We start from the raw sequence: 16,542 nt of genomic DNA, 5'->3' as shown, positions 1-16,542 counted from the left end.
GGTCTCCTGCACTGTAGGCAGATGTTTTACCATCTGAGCCACCAGGGAAGCCCTTAGCCATCAGTACAGGGAGGTAATGAAGCGAGGGAGTGTCTGCCCACAGACTGGGCCCTGGGGATGCAGCCTTCATGGTGCTTGTGGTCTGGGGGTGGGGGGCAGACACTGGACCCCCAGGAGGTGGGAAGGAGCTCACCCCCACCCAAGGCTGGGGTCAGGGAGGCCTCTGAGGAGTGTTCTTTACATTGAGGCCTAAAGGAATGGGCCAGAGAAGTCTTGGGGAGAGAAGGGAATAGCACATACACAGACCCTAGCGCCTTTGTAGGGAGGAATGTTGTAGAGCATGGTAGCTGTGGGTGGTATCAACTGGCCAGCTTATAAGGAGAGAGACTGATGCTAGGGAAGCAGCAGGGGGTGGCCAGGACAGGGGTGTGATTTTGAGGGTTGTGAGTGCTGATCGAAAGTGAAGCGAGAGGCTGAGTGGACCCAGCAGGTGCCCTGGGGAGCTCACAGGGGCGGCGGGGCACAGTAGGCACGATGCGCTGGGACGGTGCAGACACCCCGCAGACAGCAGAGGCCAGTGGCTCCTGTGTCCCCCAGCGTGTCTCCTCCTCTAGGAAGCGTGGAAGGGCTCAGTAGCCCCGACCCCATGGAACACAGCCCCGGGTCCCAGCCGCCCTCCCCAGGACCAGCCATCTCCCCAGCACCTGCAGACCTGGACCCGGAAGCAGTGCGGGGGGCCCTGCAAGAGTTCGTGCAGGAGCTGCGGGGCGCCCAGAGAGAGCGGGTGAGGGGCAAGGGGCTGCATAGGAGCTGCGGCCCAGGGTTAGCAGATGAGGGGCAAGGGGCTGCGGAGGGGGCCCAGAGAGAGCGGATGAGAGGCAAGGGGCTGCGGAGGGGCCCAGGGTTAGCGAGTGAGGGGCGAGGGGCTGCGGAGGGAGCCACAGTCAGAGCTGGGTCTCCTCCCCGGTCTCCTCCCCGCCCGACCCCCGGGCTGCAGGATGAATTTCGCATCCAGACGAGCGCCCTGAGACAGCAGCTGGCTGAGACGGAGGCCTCACGGGACGGCGCGGCCTTGCGGGCCAGGCAGCTGGAGAAGGCCGTGGTCGAGAGTGAGGAAGGTGAGTCTACCCTAGCATCCTCACCTCGCTCTTGGGCTCTTCCCACGGAGGTGGGAGGTGGTCTCCTCCAGGGGACCCTTTTGTGGGGAGACCCCGCGTCCAGACCCCCAACCCCCAGGGCTCCAAGGGCTCAGGTCTCGGCCAAGCCTGACGGACCAGGTTGGGGCCGCAGCCCGGCGCAGCGTGGACGGGCGTCTGAGCGGGGTGCAGGCCGAGCTGGTGCAGCAGGAGGAGAACGCGCGGCGTGCTGAGCGGGAGCGCCGGGCGGTGCTGGACCGCGTGGCCACCTTGGAGAGAAGCCTGCAGGCCACCGAGAGCGAGCTCCAGGCCAGCCAGGTAGGCAGGGGGAGGGTGGCGGGTGGGGGCCTGGATATGCCTGCGGGGGTGTCTGTGAGTGCTCCCGTGCGTGGGTGTCTGTAGTGCTCCCGTGTGTGGGTGTCTGTAGTGCTCCTGTCCATGAGTGGATGTCTGTGACTGCTCCTGTGCATGTATATCTGTGAGTGCTCCCGTGTGTGGGTGTCTGTGAGTGCTCCCATGCATGGGTGTCTGTGTGCTCCCGTGTGTGTGTGTCTGTGAGTGCTCCCATGTGTGGATACCTGTGAGTGCTCCCGTGCATGGGTGTCTGTGAGTGCTCCCTGCCTGTGTGTCAGTGAGTGCTCCCACACAAGGATGTCCATGTGTGGGTGTCTGTGTGCTCCCATGTGTGGATACCTGTGAGTGCTCCCTTGAGTGCTCCTGTGCGTGGGTGTCTGAGCATTCCAGTGCATGGATGTTAGTGAGTGCTCCCTGCCTGTGTGTCAGTGAGTGCTCCCATGCGTGCTCCTGTGCGTGGATGCCTGTGAGTGCTCCCGTGCATGTCTGTGTTCTGTCTGCGTGGGTCTCTCAGCACCCATTGGCTTGTGACTTTCTCCAAAAGCACGTTCAGATTTTGTTGTCTGGTTTCACGCTGAGGTCATTAGGCTATAGAAGAAAGACTCTGGGCATTTACAGCTGACAGACATGGGTTTGAGTTCTTGCCTCGCCCTGTGGTTTTCAGTTTTCTCATCTATGAAAGGCGGAGACAAGTAATTCTCTCCTGGAGGCCGTGCACGCACACTGGGAACTCACGGACGGTGCTCACAGGGCCTGTTTCCTTTGTCTCTGTGTAGTCACACCAGGGCTGTTCTGGGGGTTTATGTGTGTCTGGGCGATGCCTGTGTGTCCCTGTGTGTGTGTGTGTCTGGGGCAGGCACACAGGCCCTGGTACTGACGGTCAGGCTGCTGGAGCCTTGAGCTCTTCTTGCAGGCACAGATCCCCCCTCTCCCCTGGCCCTCCTGCCTGCCCCCGCAGCCCGCCCCCAGCCTCTGGCTCCGGGCCGAGCTTGAGCTGGCTTGTTGTGTCTGCGGCTCCAGCTCTGGCCGTGGGCCCAGCCGCAGGGGCGCGGGAGGTGGCCAGGAACAAAGCTGGGCAGGAGCCAGTGTGGGGCAGCGGGGCCCAGACACGGCAGGGCTGGGGCTCGAGCCCACGGACGGGGGGCCAGGCCTGGGGGGCTGTGGTCAGAGCAGCCCCGTGACCTGCCCAGCTCTGGAATGGTGACAGGAGAAAGGGGCTCTGGTCTGTCTTCCTGCCCTGTCCCCAATCCCCAGGCCCCCTCACCAGCTCGTCCTGCTTGGGGTGGGAAGGAGCATCATCCCCTACAACCCAGGGGGGGCCCTGGGCCCCTGCCCGCCAGGCAGCTCTGGGCTGCCCTCTAGAGCGCCGTGGGGCAGAGCAGGGAGGCCCTGGAGTCTGCACTTTTACACCCCCACCCCCCAGCGCTCTGTGAGCACCCAAGGTGTGGGCTCCCTGGATGTGCAATAGGGAGCAGGGAGGGAGGCTGAGCCTGGACCTCATGGCCCGTGAGACTTGGGCGGAGCTGGAAAGTGCCCTGGGGTCCCCGAGTAACCCCGTGAACAGGGGGGCACTGAGGCCCCAGGAGAGTCAGGGGCTGACCCCTGATCCCATGGTGAGTGGTTGGGCCAGCCACTTCCAGGCCGCCCCCCGCTTTCTCCACGGGCCCTGAAGGGTGTGGGGGGCATGGGTGGTCTGCCATCACCCTGCCCCACCCCCAGGAGAAGCTCAGCAAGATGAAGGCCAACGAGGCGAAGCTGGAGAGCGACAAGCGGCGTCTGAAGGAGGTGCTGGACGCATCCGAGAGCCGCAGCGTCAAGCTGGAGCTGCAGCGGCGCGCACTCGAGGGGGAACTGCAGCGCAGCCGCCTGGGCCTGAGCGACCGGGAGGCGCAGGCGCAGGCCCTCCAGGAGCGGGCGGACTCACTGCAGAGGCAGGTGGGTCCCCCCGACCTGCCCCGAGCCAGGGCGTCATGGGGGCCCCGCTCTCCCAGCAGCCCTGCGAGGCAGCGTGTGTATCGTCATCACCCCATTTCCCAGATGGGCACATGGAGGCTCGCAGACCTGAGGTCTCTGCCCGAGATCACGGAGCTAAGCAGGGGCAGGGCAAAAACTAGACTTGACTGTTTGATGATGGAGTCTGCTCTGAAAGGAGGTGTATGGAGAGACAGAGACCTCACTCATTTTCTTTTCTTTCTTTAAATATGTATCCATTTTGGCTGCACTGGCTTGGTTGAGCCATGCAGGATGTTTCGCTGTGGCATGCAAAGTCTTAGTCATAGCAGGTGGGGTCTAGTTCCCTGACCGGGGATCAAACCCACGTCTCCTGCGTCGGGAGTGCGGCACCTTAGCCTCTGGGCCAGCAGGGAGGTGCTTGGTTTTTCTGTTTTTGCCTTGGCTGCCAGGAAGCTCAGCGCTAACTGGAATGTTCAGCAGCTCTTCTAGCCCTACGCCATCACCCGCCTACGCCAAGAACACACAAACTGTCAGGGGGTGGTGGTTACCCTTTCTCCTCCATAGCAGTGCGGAGACCACCACAGGGCCTGGGACAACTGGGTTGGTGGTGCCCTGCAAGAGGGCACTTAACTGGCAGTGTGTCTCGGGCCAGGCAAGACAGCACTTAACTGGCAGTGTGTCTTCTGGGACAACTGGGTTGGTGGTGCCCTGCAAGAGGGCACTTAACTGGCAGTGCGCCTCGGGCCAGGCAGCTGTTGGCACAGCCTGTGGGAGCGCCTGGGAACCAGGAGTGTCTGTGACAAAGGCCTGGAGAGAGGTGGCAGGGCTTGGCTCGGGCACACCTGGACCGCCTGATCCGTCCTCCCCCAGGTGGCAGACGGCGAGAGGAAGGCAAGCACTCTGCAGCTGACGGTAGAGCGGCTGAGCGGAGCCCTGGCCAAGGTGGAGGAGAGTGAGGGCCTCCTGCGGGACAAGGTGCAGGGTCTGACGGAGGCCCTGACCCAGAGCAGTGCCAGCCTTGCCAGCACCCAGGACAAGAACGTTCAGCTGCAGAAAGCCTTGACTGCCTGTGAACATGACCGCCAAGTGCTCCAAGTATGGGGGCCCCAGGGCCCAGCTGTGGGGGACGCAGTGGAGAGCTGGCCCCTGGGAGCCATCTGTGGGTGTGCCCTTTGTGGGGGTGCTGGCCCAGTACGCAGATTGGCCAGTGAGAGGAGGGTGGGGGTGGTCACGACGGCCAGGATGGGGTGTGGGGCCCCGGGTCAGGCCCGCAGGAGCAGGGCTGGGGTCTGGGGGCTCCCCGCCTTGTGGGGGCCCGTGGCCAGGCCTGCACTCTGGCTTACCATGCAGGTGAGAGGACTGCCTGTGTTTTGGGCTCTGAGCCTGGCCTGGAGGTACCGGGCAGCGGGGAGCCCTTTGCCCAGGGCCCCCAGGCAGCCTGGCACTGCCCCCTTTCCCCCAGGAGCGGCTGGAGGCTGCGCGGCAGGCATCATCCGAGGCGCGGAAGCAGAGCAGCTCCCTGGGCGAGCAGCTGCAGACCTTGCGGGGCGAGCTGGCCGACCTGGAGCTGCGGCGGGCAGAGGCCGAGGGGCAGCGGCAGCAGCTGCAGGAGGTGAGGGCCCTGCCCACTCAGCTCCACCTCCTCCCACGGCTGGGCCGCGCCTCCAGGAGGCAGCGCGGCTCCTTCATCCGTGTCCCCATTACTCAGGTGCAGACTGAGGTCCCAGGGACTGTTCCCCGCTGTGGGCCTCCTAATAACAGCCTCATCTCGTGAGTTGGCCGGGCAGCTGGCCTCATCACCCCCAGCATGATGGGGCTCTGGATGCCCACCCTGAGGCCCCAGGGGTCAGAGGCTTGCTGGCTTTTTCTGTAGGCGCTGCGGCAGCGGCAGGAGGCTGAGGCTGTGGCTCTGCACACGGCCCAGAAGGTGCAGGACGAGCGCCGGCAGCTGCAGGAGCGCCTGGGGAGCCTGCAGCGCGCCCTGGCCCAGCTGGAGGCTGAGAAGCGGGATGCGGAGCGCTCAGCCCTGCGTCTGGAGAAGGAGCGGGCAGCCCTTAAGAGCACGCTGGACAAGGTGGGCCGTGCCCCTCGGGCCCTCCCTGGGCTGCCCCTGGGTCCCAGCCCTGCTGCCCGCTGGCCCCGCCCCCTCTAACTCAGCACCCCTCCCTGAGAACCCTGGGACCTCCCTCCTTTCCTGGGCACCCTGATGCCCTCCCTGGGACCTCCCTCCTTCCCTGGGCACTTTGATGCCCCCCCCAGGACCTCCCTCCTTCCCCGGCACCCTGATGCCCCTGCCCTCCCCTCCTAGGTGGAAAGGGAGAAGCTCCGCAGTCACGAGGACACGGTGCGTCTGAACGTGGAGAAGGGCCGCTTGGACCGCACGCTCACGGGGGCAGAGCTGGAGCTGGCTGAGGCCCAGAGGCAGACCCAGCTGCTGGAGGTCTCGGCGCTGCCCACCCCGCCCTGGACACCCTGGCCCTCTGCCCCTCTGTAGCCCAGGACCCAGCTCCCCGTCCCTACAGCCTGCAAGCCCAGACAGTCCTGAGGGTGTGGCCCAGAGCCAGGCCTCAGAGGGAGGGGGTCCTCTCCAAAATGGAGCGAGACGGAGATGCTGAAGGCCTGTCAGCGCACGTGCACATGTGCTCACGCTTGCGGGTGTGCTCACACGTGTGTGGTCACGCTTGTGTGTGCTCACCCTTGTGGGTGTGTGGTCACGCTTGTGGGTGTGTGCTCACACTTGTGGGCGTGTGCTCATCCTTGTAGCCAAAGAGAGCTACGAGTGTACGCGAGCAGACTCCCGTGCGTGTAGCGTGGACCTTGTGCGTGTATGTGGCGTGTCTAGGATGTCATCTGCATGGTGTATCTTTGTGTACAGATGTCTTCGGTTTTGAATACTTTGACTTGTGGCTGTGCCGGGTCTTCATTGCTGCAGGCTTCCTCTGGGTCCAGAGGCCCCTCTATTTGTGACGCCCTACCTCTCACTGAAGCAGCCTCCCTGGTCGCCGCACGGGGTCTGGGGCGTGTGGGCCTCAGCAGTTGCAGCACGCGGGCTCTGGAGCCCAGGCTCAGCAGTTGTGACGCAGGGGCTCAGTTGGTCTGTGGCGTGTGGGATCCCCCAGGACCAGGGATCAAACCCATGGCTTCTGCCCTGGCGGGTGGAGTCTTCACTACTGAGCCCCCCGGGGAGCCCTGGGTGTCTTCTTGGATGTGCGTGTGTGTGGTGCGTATATGAGAGTATTGGGCTTTTGGACACACGCGCACATTCATGTGAACACAGGTTGTTACATGCTTGCTTGTATGACTGTATGTATACGGGCTTGTCTCTGCATTTGAACATCTGTGTGTGTGTGTATGCGTGCGCGCTCCTGAGTGGATCACTCAGCAACCTGACTCAGGATTCGCAGGCCAGGAGGGCTGGGTGGGGGAAGACAAAGCTCTGGTCCTGCAAGCCCCGCTTTGCCCGTAGGGACCCCTGGGCTTCCACTCAGAGAGGGCCTGTCCCTTCATACTCGCGCACATGTGCGTGCGCATTGCGGCCCCAGGCCTGACCGGCGGCCCCTCCTGCAGGCCCAGGTGGCGGCGCTGGAGCAGAACCACAGCCCAGCCGGGCTGGAGGCAGCGGAGCTGCAGCAGGAGGTGGAGCGCCTGCGCGGTGCCCAGGTGCAGACGGAGCGTGCGCTGGAGGCGCGGGAGCGCGCCCACCGGCAGAGGGTGCGGGGGCTGGAGGAGCAGGTACGCGGGTTCTCCGTCAGGAAGCTGAGCCAGGAGCGGGGCGGGAGCGGGAGAGGGCGGGTCTCACTGCCACTTGCCCCTTTCGGGCTTAGGTGCTCCGGGGTGTCCATAACTGAGATGGTCGGGGTGGACCTGGGCTGGTGTCAGCCATGGCTGGACACGGGGGCGCGAGTGAGGTCACTGGACCTCAGTCCCCTCTCCATAGCTCTGTGCCTGGGCAGGCTGTCTTGAGAGTGGCACAGCTGGCCTCAGGATAACCTAGCGACTCACAGTCCCGGGGGCTCAAGGGGCCGTTTTCCCTGAGAGCAACAGCTGGAGTCCGAAGGGCGCTCCTCCTGGGAGAGCTGAGCTCACAGGCTCACCGTGACCATCGTCCCCATCACGTCTGCAGGGCGAGGCTTGCCCCGTGGGTCAGGTCGGGGCCCAGGTCCGCCCTGGAGTCCAGCTAGCACCAGGCCTGTCCTGGTGGTGAGAGGGGATGGGGCTCCCAAGGAGAGGCCGGGCAGTCCAGAGAGGCCCAGCCGCTCTGTGGAGCCGAACAAGAAGGGGAGGGAATTCCTGGGCTGCTAGGACACCTGGCTTTTCCCTGGGCCCTCTGGGGTCCCCGCCCTCTCCCTGGCTCTGAGCCCAGGCTGGGCCTGGGTGGGCCCTTTTTCCTTGTTCTTTTCCAGGTGTCCACGCTGAAGGGGCAGCTGCAGCAGGAGCTTCGAAGGCACTCAGCCTCCTTCTCCTCGCCCTCCGGGCCCCCAGAGAAGTGAGCACCTCTCCGCTGGCATCCTAGCGACGGGACCCTGATGGGAGGGCCAGATGGGAGGGGCGCCCTCAGCGCAGTCCAGGGGGCCTGGGCCGGAGCTCGTGGGGGTGAGGGGCGAGGGGCGGGGTGCCAGGGCCAAGACGGGGCTCCAGCCTGTCAGAGCCACCCCTCGGGGGCCCCGAGGGCTGGGCTGGAGGGACCCATCCCTGGCTGAGCCTGGGCGCAGGCGTGCTGGCCGTGAGGGTTGGGCCTGGGACAGGCACTGTGGCTGCTCAGAGGTCTGTCCATCTTGGTTCAGTGTTTGTCAGTAGGTTCCTCAGAGTTCAGAGTTGCTGTATTTTTATACCTTTTTACGATGTTAACTGTTCAGAATTGTTGTTTTTGTAACAACCCCATTTTTTAAAGAACGCTTTGTACAGATGTGTCCTCTTGCTGTTAACGTGCCTCCTGGGAGATGGGGAGACTGGAGGGCCCTGGGGCCAGAGGGTTGGGGTCCCCTAGTGAGGGGTGCGCAGGGACGTGGGGGAGACTTTAGAAAGGCCCCTGCAGAAAGGTAAGGAACAACCTCACGGGACGGTGGGCTGGGGAGGCCTCCAGGGTCCTGGGCCATCCACCCATTTAACAGACGGAGCCATCGAGGCTTGGGGCTGGGCCCAGCTCTGCTCTTGCCAACTGAAGCTTTCTGCCCTTTCCTCTGGCTCCTCCTCAGGACAGGTGCACCCCCCGAGCACCAGCAGGCCTTCCAGGCGGCACGGTGAAGGAGGACAGGCCTGGGGGCGGACCTGGCATCCCGCCGGGCCCCGCTGGGTGATCCTGGGCACAGCTGCTTCAGCTGTCAGCCTCAGTGTGCTCATCGGTAAGGTGGGAAACTGCCTCCCAGGCCGGTGATGCGGGAGCACACAGCAGGTGCTTAGTCTGTGTTTTCTGGGAGAACTGCCTCTCAGCCCATGGAGCCCAGCGGCATCAGGGTCTGCCCTGCCACTGACCGACCGCCGTGGACCCCGGCGGGTGGGGAGTTCAGTACTGACTCTAGGCTTGGTCTCCCCTCTGTAAGATGGGAACGCCACCCATGCCCGCCACACAGGCTTGGTTAGAGGCTTAAAGAGGGCTGTGTGCCAGCCCTCAGACGGAGCCTCGTCTCCCTGTGCTTGTCAGAGGGCGCTGTTCAAACGGCCGGCCTGCTTCCGCCCCCTGAAATGCACTGGGCCTCCCTCCCCGCAAACGCCCTTGACGCCAGAGCCCCCCGACCCGACCTTGTAGCACCCTCAGACCCCTGCACAGGCGGCCTCCACCCTGCCGGGGCCCTTCCCCGGTGACGGGGGACTCAGACCCCCCACACAGCCCTGAAAGTGAGGAGGCCGCGTTCCTGAACCTTCCGTTTCTGATACAGCCTCCGGCAACACACACACAGCCCGGGGTGGGGCGGTTGTCAGGGCCCACCTTTCTGGGCAGAGCTGAGCTGGCACTGCCAAGGCCACGGTCGCCAGAACCGGCCCTTCCCCAAGGAGGCCGGGCAGCCTCGGGGAGGATGGCAGGGTTGGAGGCCCCGGCCATCTCTGCACTCCCCGCTGAAAAAGGCACTCCGCGTCTTTCGTAAAAACCTGTTTTTAATTTTGTATAAAACAAAGGTGGTCTCCGCCCAGGGGCTGTAGGAGATTCAAGCAGACCAGCTGGGGTGGGGGTCACAGCCTACCTCGGGGGTGGGGACGGTCCTGGAGGGGGGACAAGGAAGGCATGGCAGGGGCCCAGGTCCCACAGAGCACCCGGGTCGTCCCCCGCCCGGAGGCAGAGACTAGCCCTTCGGGAGCCCCCTCGAGGCTCCGGGGGTGGCCCCAGGCCCGCAGCCCTCTAACAAGACGAGAGGAACGTCGGACGGGGGGAAAGCACCAGGTCAGGCAGAGCCTGGGGGCCCCGGGCTGGCGGGGGGCCAGCTCCCCCTAGCAGCCCCCACAGCTCCTGGCACAGGCGGCCGCCACAGACTGGCACAGGCCACTGCTGGCCAGCACGCCGCACTTGGAGAACTTGTCACGGCACAGGTCAGCTGTTGGGAGGGCGGGGGAAGAGCTGGGGTCAGCGCGCGGCCAGGTGAGGGAACTGCTGCGCGCCCCAGCCCTGGTGAGGGGCCGTCTGAGGATGAGACGGGACCCACGTCCGACCCACGTTTGATAAGCAGCGGGAGGGGCGGGGTGGGGGCTTCCTACCCCGCAGGAGCTCCTCGTGGGCGCAGACCGTCCGGACGCAGATCTCCTTATTGACGACGTAGACGCGGCGGAGGCTGAGGGGACAGGCCGGGAGGGCTCAGCCCCGGGGGGAGGACCCCGCACCCACCCCCGGCCTGGGGGTCTGTCCCCACCCCTCGGGGCTGGCTGGAGCCCCACCCCTCACCTGTAGAAGCAGACCTCGTTGAGACACTGCTTGCAGGGCTTGTGTATGGAGTAGAGGCGGGTGCACGGGTACTGCTCCTCGCGGCAGTCTGGGTGACAGGTGGGGTCAGGGGGCTGAGCTCGTGGCTCACAGCCGGGGGCCGCCTCCAGCCGCACCCCCACAGAGACTGGCTCTCGGGGCCAGGAACCCCTGCACCCTAAGGCCCAGCCTAGACACACGAACACACACACAAAGACACACACGCCAATGCACGCACACAGCACTGCCAGACCTTCCCAGGCTGCCGGTTTTATCCAATACATTCATACACATGCAAACTCACAACCGCACCAAGAGACCTATGTCCAAACAGACTTAAGTTCAAACAAACCTACAGCCACACACAGGCCCAGGGGCCCCCACACACAGGCCGGCGGGCTCTTGGCTGGGACAGTCCCGCTGAGCCTGGGAAGCCCCAGAGCACCACTCGCCAGGGGGCTTCCTGCCAGCCACTCCCCTGTGTCTGGGACTAGAGGCTCCTCCCGAGGCCACGGCCAGTCCAGCCCCCTGCCCAGTGCAGGGCAGAGGGGTCTCCGGAGCTGCCAGGGTCCCTGCTGACGTCAAGCAGGGGCACCTCTGCAAGGCCCCCAGCCCACCACCTACCCAGCAAGAGCGAGGGGCCTGGCTGCGTCTGACCTCCTGGGCCCCCCACCACCCCCTAACTCCAGGGCCTCCTCTGTCTCTGACCTCCCGGGCCCCCCAGTGTCCCCTAACTCCCGGGGCCCACCTCTGACCTCCCGGGCCCCCCAGTGCCCCCGAACTCCCGGGGCCCCCTCTGTCTCTGACCTCCCGGGCCCCCCAGTGTCCCCTAACTCCCGGGGCCCACCTCTGACCTCCCGGGCCCCCCACTATCCCCTAACTCCAGGGCCCCCCCTCTGTCTCCAACCTCCTGGGACCCCCACCACCCTGTAACTCCCACCACCCGCTAACTCCCGGGGCCCCCTCTGTCTCTGACCTCCCGGGCCCCCCAGCGCCCCCTAACTCCCAGGGCCCCCTCCGTCTCTGACCTTCCGGGACCCCCACCACCCCTTAACTCCAGGGCCCCCCTCTGTCTCCAACCTCCTGGGACCCCCACCACCCTGTAACTCCCACCACCCCCTAACTCCCAGGGACCCCTCTGTCTTTGACCTCCTGGGCCCCCCACCGCCCCCTAACTCCAGGGCCCCACTCTGTCTCTGACCTCCTGGGACCCCCATCACCCTGTAACTCACCACCCCCTAACTCCTGGGGCTCCCTCTGTCTCTCTTACCCAGAGGTCCCGGCTCCGTGGGCTCCGTCTCCACAGTCCCCGGTTCTAGAGTTGGGGGAGAGGCAGGCAGAGACCATTGGGACGGTCCTGGGCAGGGTGGGGTCACCTCCTCCAGCCCTGGGCAGCCCTCCGCACCCCCAGGCTTGGCTGGAGCTGGTGGCCTACCTAAGGTGGGGGCAGGGATGACTTCCTGCTGGACTTGCTGCTGGGACTGGAACTGGAACTGCTCCTCGGGCGGCCGAGGGGTCATCTCTGCCGGGAAAGGCGGTAAAGGGGTCTGCTCCCTCCCGTAGGCGCCGTAGGCCTCAACGGACTCCCCACCCTGCTGCCTGCCCGTGCTGCCCTACGCTCAGTCCTTTACCTGGGTAGTCATAGTAGTCCGGATTCTCTGGAAATAAAGATGTGGAATTGGCGGGGGTCAGGCTAGCCCCCACGCACACTGCAGCCAGGGCCCACAGCCCTGAAAGCCCGTCTCCCACTGCCCCGCCTGACCCTCGGCCAAGCCACGCCGATCTGGGGAGCAGGCTTGGGGGGCCTGGGGGTGGGCGGTGGGCTTACCGATCTGCTCGCTGTAGTGGGTATACTGCACGTGGTCTGGGTACGGAGGCAGGGGGTCCAGATCATACTGGCCCTGAGCCAGCAGGCCTGCTGTGGGGAGACAGAGCTGAGGGGGCGCCAGCAGGGAGGGGCAGCAGGGGCCTGAGGACCCCTGAGGACGGCAGAAGCCCCTCGGATGGGCCCGTAAGATCCCAGCAGACTCAGACTCACAGGACGCAAACGGCTTCCTTGTCCACAAAGGCCTGACACGCCCTGGTCCTGGGCCGCCTCCCTGACCAGCTCCCCCTTGCTGGCTCTTGGCCGCTCCTGCCTGCCCAGGGCCTTTCACTGGACTCTTCCTGGGCCTGAGAGCCTGGTTAACTTCTCCTCCTTCATGTCTCTACTGAAGTTTCTGCTCTGCTTGGGGGCTTCCCAGGTGGCTCAATGCCGGGGACTGAGGTTCAATCCCTGGGTCGGGAAGATCCCCTGGTGTGGGAAACGAACACCACCCACGCCCGTGTTTTGCACTGGAAAATTCCACGGACAGAGGAACCTGGTGGGCTATGGTCCACGGGGTCACCAAGAGTGGGACAGGACAGTGACCGAGCGCCTGGGACTGCCCGGGCGGTACAGCGGCTGAGATTCTGTGCTCCCAGCACGGGGCCCGGGTTCAATCCCTGGTCAGGGAACTGGAGCCCACATGCCTCGACTAAGGCCACTGTGAAAGATGCCACGAGCGACAACGAGGCCTGAGGGTCCCATGTGCTGTAAGACCCAGCAGAGCCAAAGAAATTAATATGAAAAGTAAGAGAGGCCTTCGCTGGCCGCCCACCCGCACCATCGCGTCCTCCTGTTTGTTTCCATCACAGCACCCAGCACAACCTGACGTTTAGCATCTCGCCCTTCTCTAGGCCGGCAGGGCACCAGCACGCAAGGCAGGCGTTTGCCGCTTGGTCACTGCATCGCCAGGGCCTATCCCAGCGCCTGGCACAGAGTAGGCGCTCCACAGGTATCTGTTAAATGAGCGAATGTTAGGCCTGGCAGGCCCTTTGTGATCCCCGCTAACAACTCTCATGTGACAACCAGGGGCCTCTCCAAGGTCAGGACTGTCGCTGAGCTGGCCCCAAGGGAGTGCAAATCCCAGGCCTTCAGACCCCCTTTTGGGGGCCTCCATTCCTGCACGTCGGCTCCGGGAGGACCAGGCAGTGAGAGGAAGAGCATGGCCCCCGGTGCCTGGGCGAGCCTGCTGCGCGGAGGGTTGAGGAGGCACCCGGAGATGCCGCCAGACTCTGGGGGCTTGGCCGGTCCAGTCTGCGGTCCAAGGGGTAGCAGGCCCTGGGGTTCGGGAACAGTTCCGGCCGCAGGACAAGAGCTGGCGGCCAGCCCCTTGCCTGCACCCACGCGGGAGCCCCACCAGCCCAGTGCCACTTACCAGGCAGGAAGAGCAGGAAGAGGGAGGCAGCTCTCATGACTGCTCAGTGAGCACGCTGGGCAGGTGTCTGGGGACAGCTGGAGAAAGAGGAGGGGCGAGCTGCTCCCCAGGGCCGCACGGCCGCTTCTGCTCCCAGAATTCAGCCTGGAGAAGGGGGGCCCAGAACAGAGGCCAGGCAGACGAGGGTCACAGAGGGCAGGCCTCGGGGGCAGCAACCACTTTGGAGGGATCTGTCCCTGAGAGCCCACTGGGCGTTCAGGACCTGAGGGACTCGCCTCCCCCCGGCTCCAGAGCCGATCGTGACAACGGACCCCACCCTGCTCGCCCACACTCCACGGACATTTCTAATCCCTGCCCCTGCTCTCCCCGCCACACCAATGCCCACCCTCTGCTCAGCACTTAACCAGGAATCTAGTGCCCAGACCACAACCCCAGGCCCATCCTTGGGACCCCAGTCCTGCCCAACTAACTTCACAGCCCAGACCCAGCAGTCAGCCAGACCAACACCTGCTCCCAATTAGCCCGGGGGCCCAGGCATCCTGCTCAGCAGGAAACCACATGAGCCCCGCCGGCTCCCGCCCCTCGAAGACGCCTCCTGCCAGGCCGCCCAGGACCTGGCTGATTCCATCACACACTCACGAGACTGAGGGCTATTTGTCTGCTGGGCAGGAAGCACTCAGGGTGGGGTCTGAAGAGCGTCTCTCCCGAGCCTGGAGGGCAGCGCTCAAGAGGACCACAGTCCCCCAGCCCAGGGGCTCTGGACCGCCTGAGACGGTATGACTGTGACGAGTGTCACAAGCATAGTTTGGGGGGAGGGGGCAGGCTCTTGAAGCTCTGGGTGAGTCCCGTCTCCAGTCTGGCCCCAAGGTGGACTTGGCAGAGTCGAAAAGTCCTCACGGCCAGCCCCAGCGCAGTGGGGGGCAGCCTCCAGACTGCCCGCCTTCCGCCGGGGGGCTGGGAGGGAGTCCTGAGCTCACCCACCGGGGCCCGCCCTCCCACAACATGAGGAGTTCTTCCAGGCGGGTAACTGGAAAACTGCCTGCCTAACCCTGCCCTCTCCAGGCCGCGGGGACTCAAGGGAGAGGGGGGACGGGGCAGAGACCTGGTACCTCTCCTTCTGTGACCCGGTCACCGCACACATTCCCCGTCTCACTCCCTCTCAAGCCTTACTGAGGAGGGAAGGGGTGAGGAAGGGGTGGGGAAGCTGAGGCCTTTGACCCAGCTGCCCCGCAGGCCAGGCGTCCACTCTGAAAACTCGCGGCCTCCTCCTTGCGCGGGGACCCAAGGCCTGGAGCGCCCCTCAAGTCCTCCCTGCCCCCATCTGGCTCCCAGGCTGGTTGGCGCTGTCACCACTGGAAGGCCGCAGCTGGGGAGGTGGTTGGTGGGGGTTCTGTCTGTCCCCAGAGCACCTCCTAAGCCTCGAAGGCCCCCGCACGGGGCGCCCAGGCTCGCTGGGAGAAGGGGCCCCTGGCCAGGCCGTCCCGAGGAGAGTCCGCGCGGAGCAAGGGCCCTTCCAGGAGACGCGTCTGCAAGCGCGTCCAGACGGTGGGCGATCGGGCGGGGAGGGGGGCCGACCCTGAGGGACGAGGGGGCGGCCCAGCGGGCCGGGGACGCACCCGGGGGCCCGGCCGGGCCTGCCCTTTGTCTCCGTCCCCGCCGCCCCGCGGACACCCCCGCCGGCCGCCACCTCCCTCCTCCGGGAAGACAAAAGCCGCCCCTCCAGAGGACCCAGGCTTCCCGGCGCCCTCTTACATCTGCTTAGACGGCCCCCGGACCCGGGCCCCTCAGCCCCTGGGGGCCTGCCGACTTCGGAGCCCCGGCCCCCACCCCTGCCCGGCCCGCGCCTACCTGCGGGTCCCTGCGCGCCGCTCCGAGTCCGCGCGCCGCCGAGCCGCCCCTCCGCCCCCCGCGCCCCGCTGCGGGCCCCCGACGGGGCGGGCGCCGCCCTCCCTCCCGGATCCGCTGGGTCCTAACGCGAGCGCCGCCGGGCCGCCGTGCTCCGGGGGGCGCGGGGTCGGCCTCACGTCTTCTCAGAAGTTCGCACCGTGCAGGATGCGCCCGCGTCCTGTCCCCATCCCGCCTGGCCCGCTGTCAACGCGGTGAGGCGGGCGTACCGCCTCCGCCGGACACAGGACCGAGCCAGCCTCCCGAAGGGGACCGCGCGCCCTGCCCTCCGCTCCGGCTTCTCCCGGCTTCCAGGACGCCCTCCCGGGCCTCCTGCGTCTCCCCAGGCAGCTTGCGGCCGCAGCGGGCTTCCATAACCAGCGTTTCTGCGGACCCACCGGCCACAGGCTACCGGGCCTGGCCCCACCATGTCCCTAGGGCCCCAAACTCAGTGAGGATTTAAGTCCAGAATCACAGCCTCCTGACCTTCCCCGGCCCCGGCCCCGGAAGGTGTTCCCTTCAGGGAGTGAGCCCACCACCCTTCCCTCACACAGCTAACTCCCCACCCGCAGCCCGCCAAGCGCCCACCTCTAATCCTGAGGCCCGGATACCTGCCATCTCGGCCTGCCCACGTGGCACTAGCGGTAAAGAAAGTGAAGCGAAAGGGAAGTCGCTCAGTCGTGCCCGACTCTGAGCGACCCCATGGACTGCAGCCCACCAGGCTCCTCCTTCCATGGGATTTTCCAGGCAAGAGTACTGGAGTGGGGTGCCATCGCCCGCCTAGATGCTGGTTCCATCCCTGGGTCCGGAAGATCCCCTGGAGGAAGAAATGGCAACCCACTCCCGCATTGCCTGGAGAATCCCAGGGACAGAGGAGCCTGGCGGGCTGCAGTCCACGGGGTCACAGAGAGTCGGACACGGCTGAGCGGCCAAGCAGCAGCAGTAGGCCTTCCCAAACAGCCCTCACCCACTCACCCACTCAGGGTGGGCCAGGGGAGGCTTCTACCTGAAGCCTTTCACTGGTGTCCCGAGGTACCTGGGAACAAGTCTGAACTCCCCTGGAGACCCCAAGGACCCGACCTTCACC

At 65.5% G+C, this 16,542-nt stretch overlaps 2 protein-coding genes across 11 annotated transcripts in view; one reads left to right on the top strand and one right to left on the bottom strand.

Annotated features, from left to right (window-relative positions):
• The window catches only part of CROCC (ciliary rootlet coiled-coil, rootletin), a 51,333-nt gene extending 42,984 nt beyond the window's left edge, over positions 1-8,349 (top strand). For 8 of the 9 annotated variants that reach the window (XM_061395602.1, XM_061395598.1, XM_061395580.1 and 5 more), the window contains 10 exons: positions 615-784; positions 998-1,118; positions 1,291-1,454; positions 3,210-3,425; positions 4,314-4,538; positions 4,906-5,055; positions 5,317-5,517; positions 5,752-5,883; positions 7,011-7,175; positions 7,847-8,349. In XM_061395602.1, coding sequence (XP_061251586.1) covers positions 615-784; positions 998-1,118; positions 1,291-1,454; positions 3,210-3,425; positions 4,314-4,538; positions 4,906-5,055; positions 5,317-5,517; positions 5,752-5,883; positions 7,011-7,175; positions 7,847-7,933 — 1,631 coding nt within the window. In that variant the 3' untranslated portion in view covers positions 7,934-8,349. The remainder of the gene's footprint in view (positions 1-614; positions 785-997; positions 1,119-1,290; positions 1,455-3,209; positions 3,426-4,313; positions 4,539-4,905; positions 5,056-5,316; positions 5,518-5,751; positions 5,884-7,010; positions 7,176-7,846) is intronic. The other variant, XM_061395570.1, reaches the window with a different exon arrangement.
• Positions 8,350-9,518: 1,169 nt separating this feature from the next.
• MFAP2 (microfibril associated protein 2) lies at positions 9,519-15,510 on the bottom strand. 2 transcript variants are annotated; one of them, XM_061395636.1, is made up of 9 exons: positions 15,420-15,510; positions 13,572-13,715; positions 12,161-12,250; positions 11,964-11,990; positions 11,768-11,854; positions 11,603-11,647; positions 10,315-10,402; positions 10,131-10,204; positions 9,519-9,970 (listed from the first exon to the last, which is right to left on the bottom strand). In XM_061395636.1, the coding sequence occupies exons 2-9, from the start codon at positions 13,606-13,608 to the stop codon at positions 9,867-9,869; spliced, it is 552 nt and encodes a 183-aa protein (XP_061251620.1). In that variant the 5' UTR covers positions 13,609-13,715; positions 15,420-15,510; the 3' UTR covers positions 9,519-9,866. The 2 variants fall into 2 exon arrangements, with proteins under 2 accessions (XP_061251620.1, XP_061251621.1); XM_061395637.1 differs by having other exon boundaries at positions 12,161-12,247.
• Positions 15,511-16,542: the final 1,032 nt, after the last annotated feature.

Source organism: Bos javanicus, chromosome 2 (genome assembly GCF_032452875.1).
Source record: "Bos javanicus breed banteng chromosome 2, ARS-OSU_banteng_1.0, whole genome shotgun sequence".
NCBI lineage: Eukaryota > Metazoa > Chordata > Mammalia > Artiodactyla > Bovidae > Bos > Bos javanicus.
The sequence above is the reverse complement of the archived record's forward strand: the minus strand, read 5'-3'. Positions and strand labels throughout refer to the sequence as shown.

Excerpts from the sequence above, each read along its gene's own strand:
- MFAP2 (XM_061395636.1), bottom strand. The coding sequence starts at position 13,608 with ATGAGAGCTGCCTCCCTCTTCCTGCTCTTCCTGCCTG. Across the intron at positions 11,855-11,963 it reads GGACTACTATGACTACCCAG|AGATGACCCCTCGGCCGCCC; the intron begins GTAAAGGACTGA and ends CTTTCCCGGCAG. Across the intron at positions 9,971-10,130 it reads CCACGAGGAGCTCCTGCGGG|CTGACCTGTGCCGTGACAAG; the intron begins GTAGGAAGCCCC and ends CCCTCCCAACAG.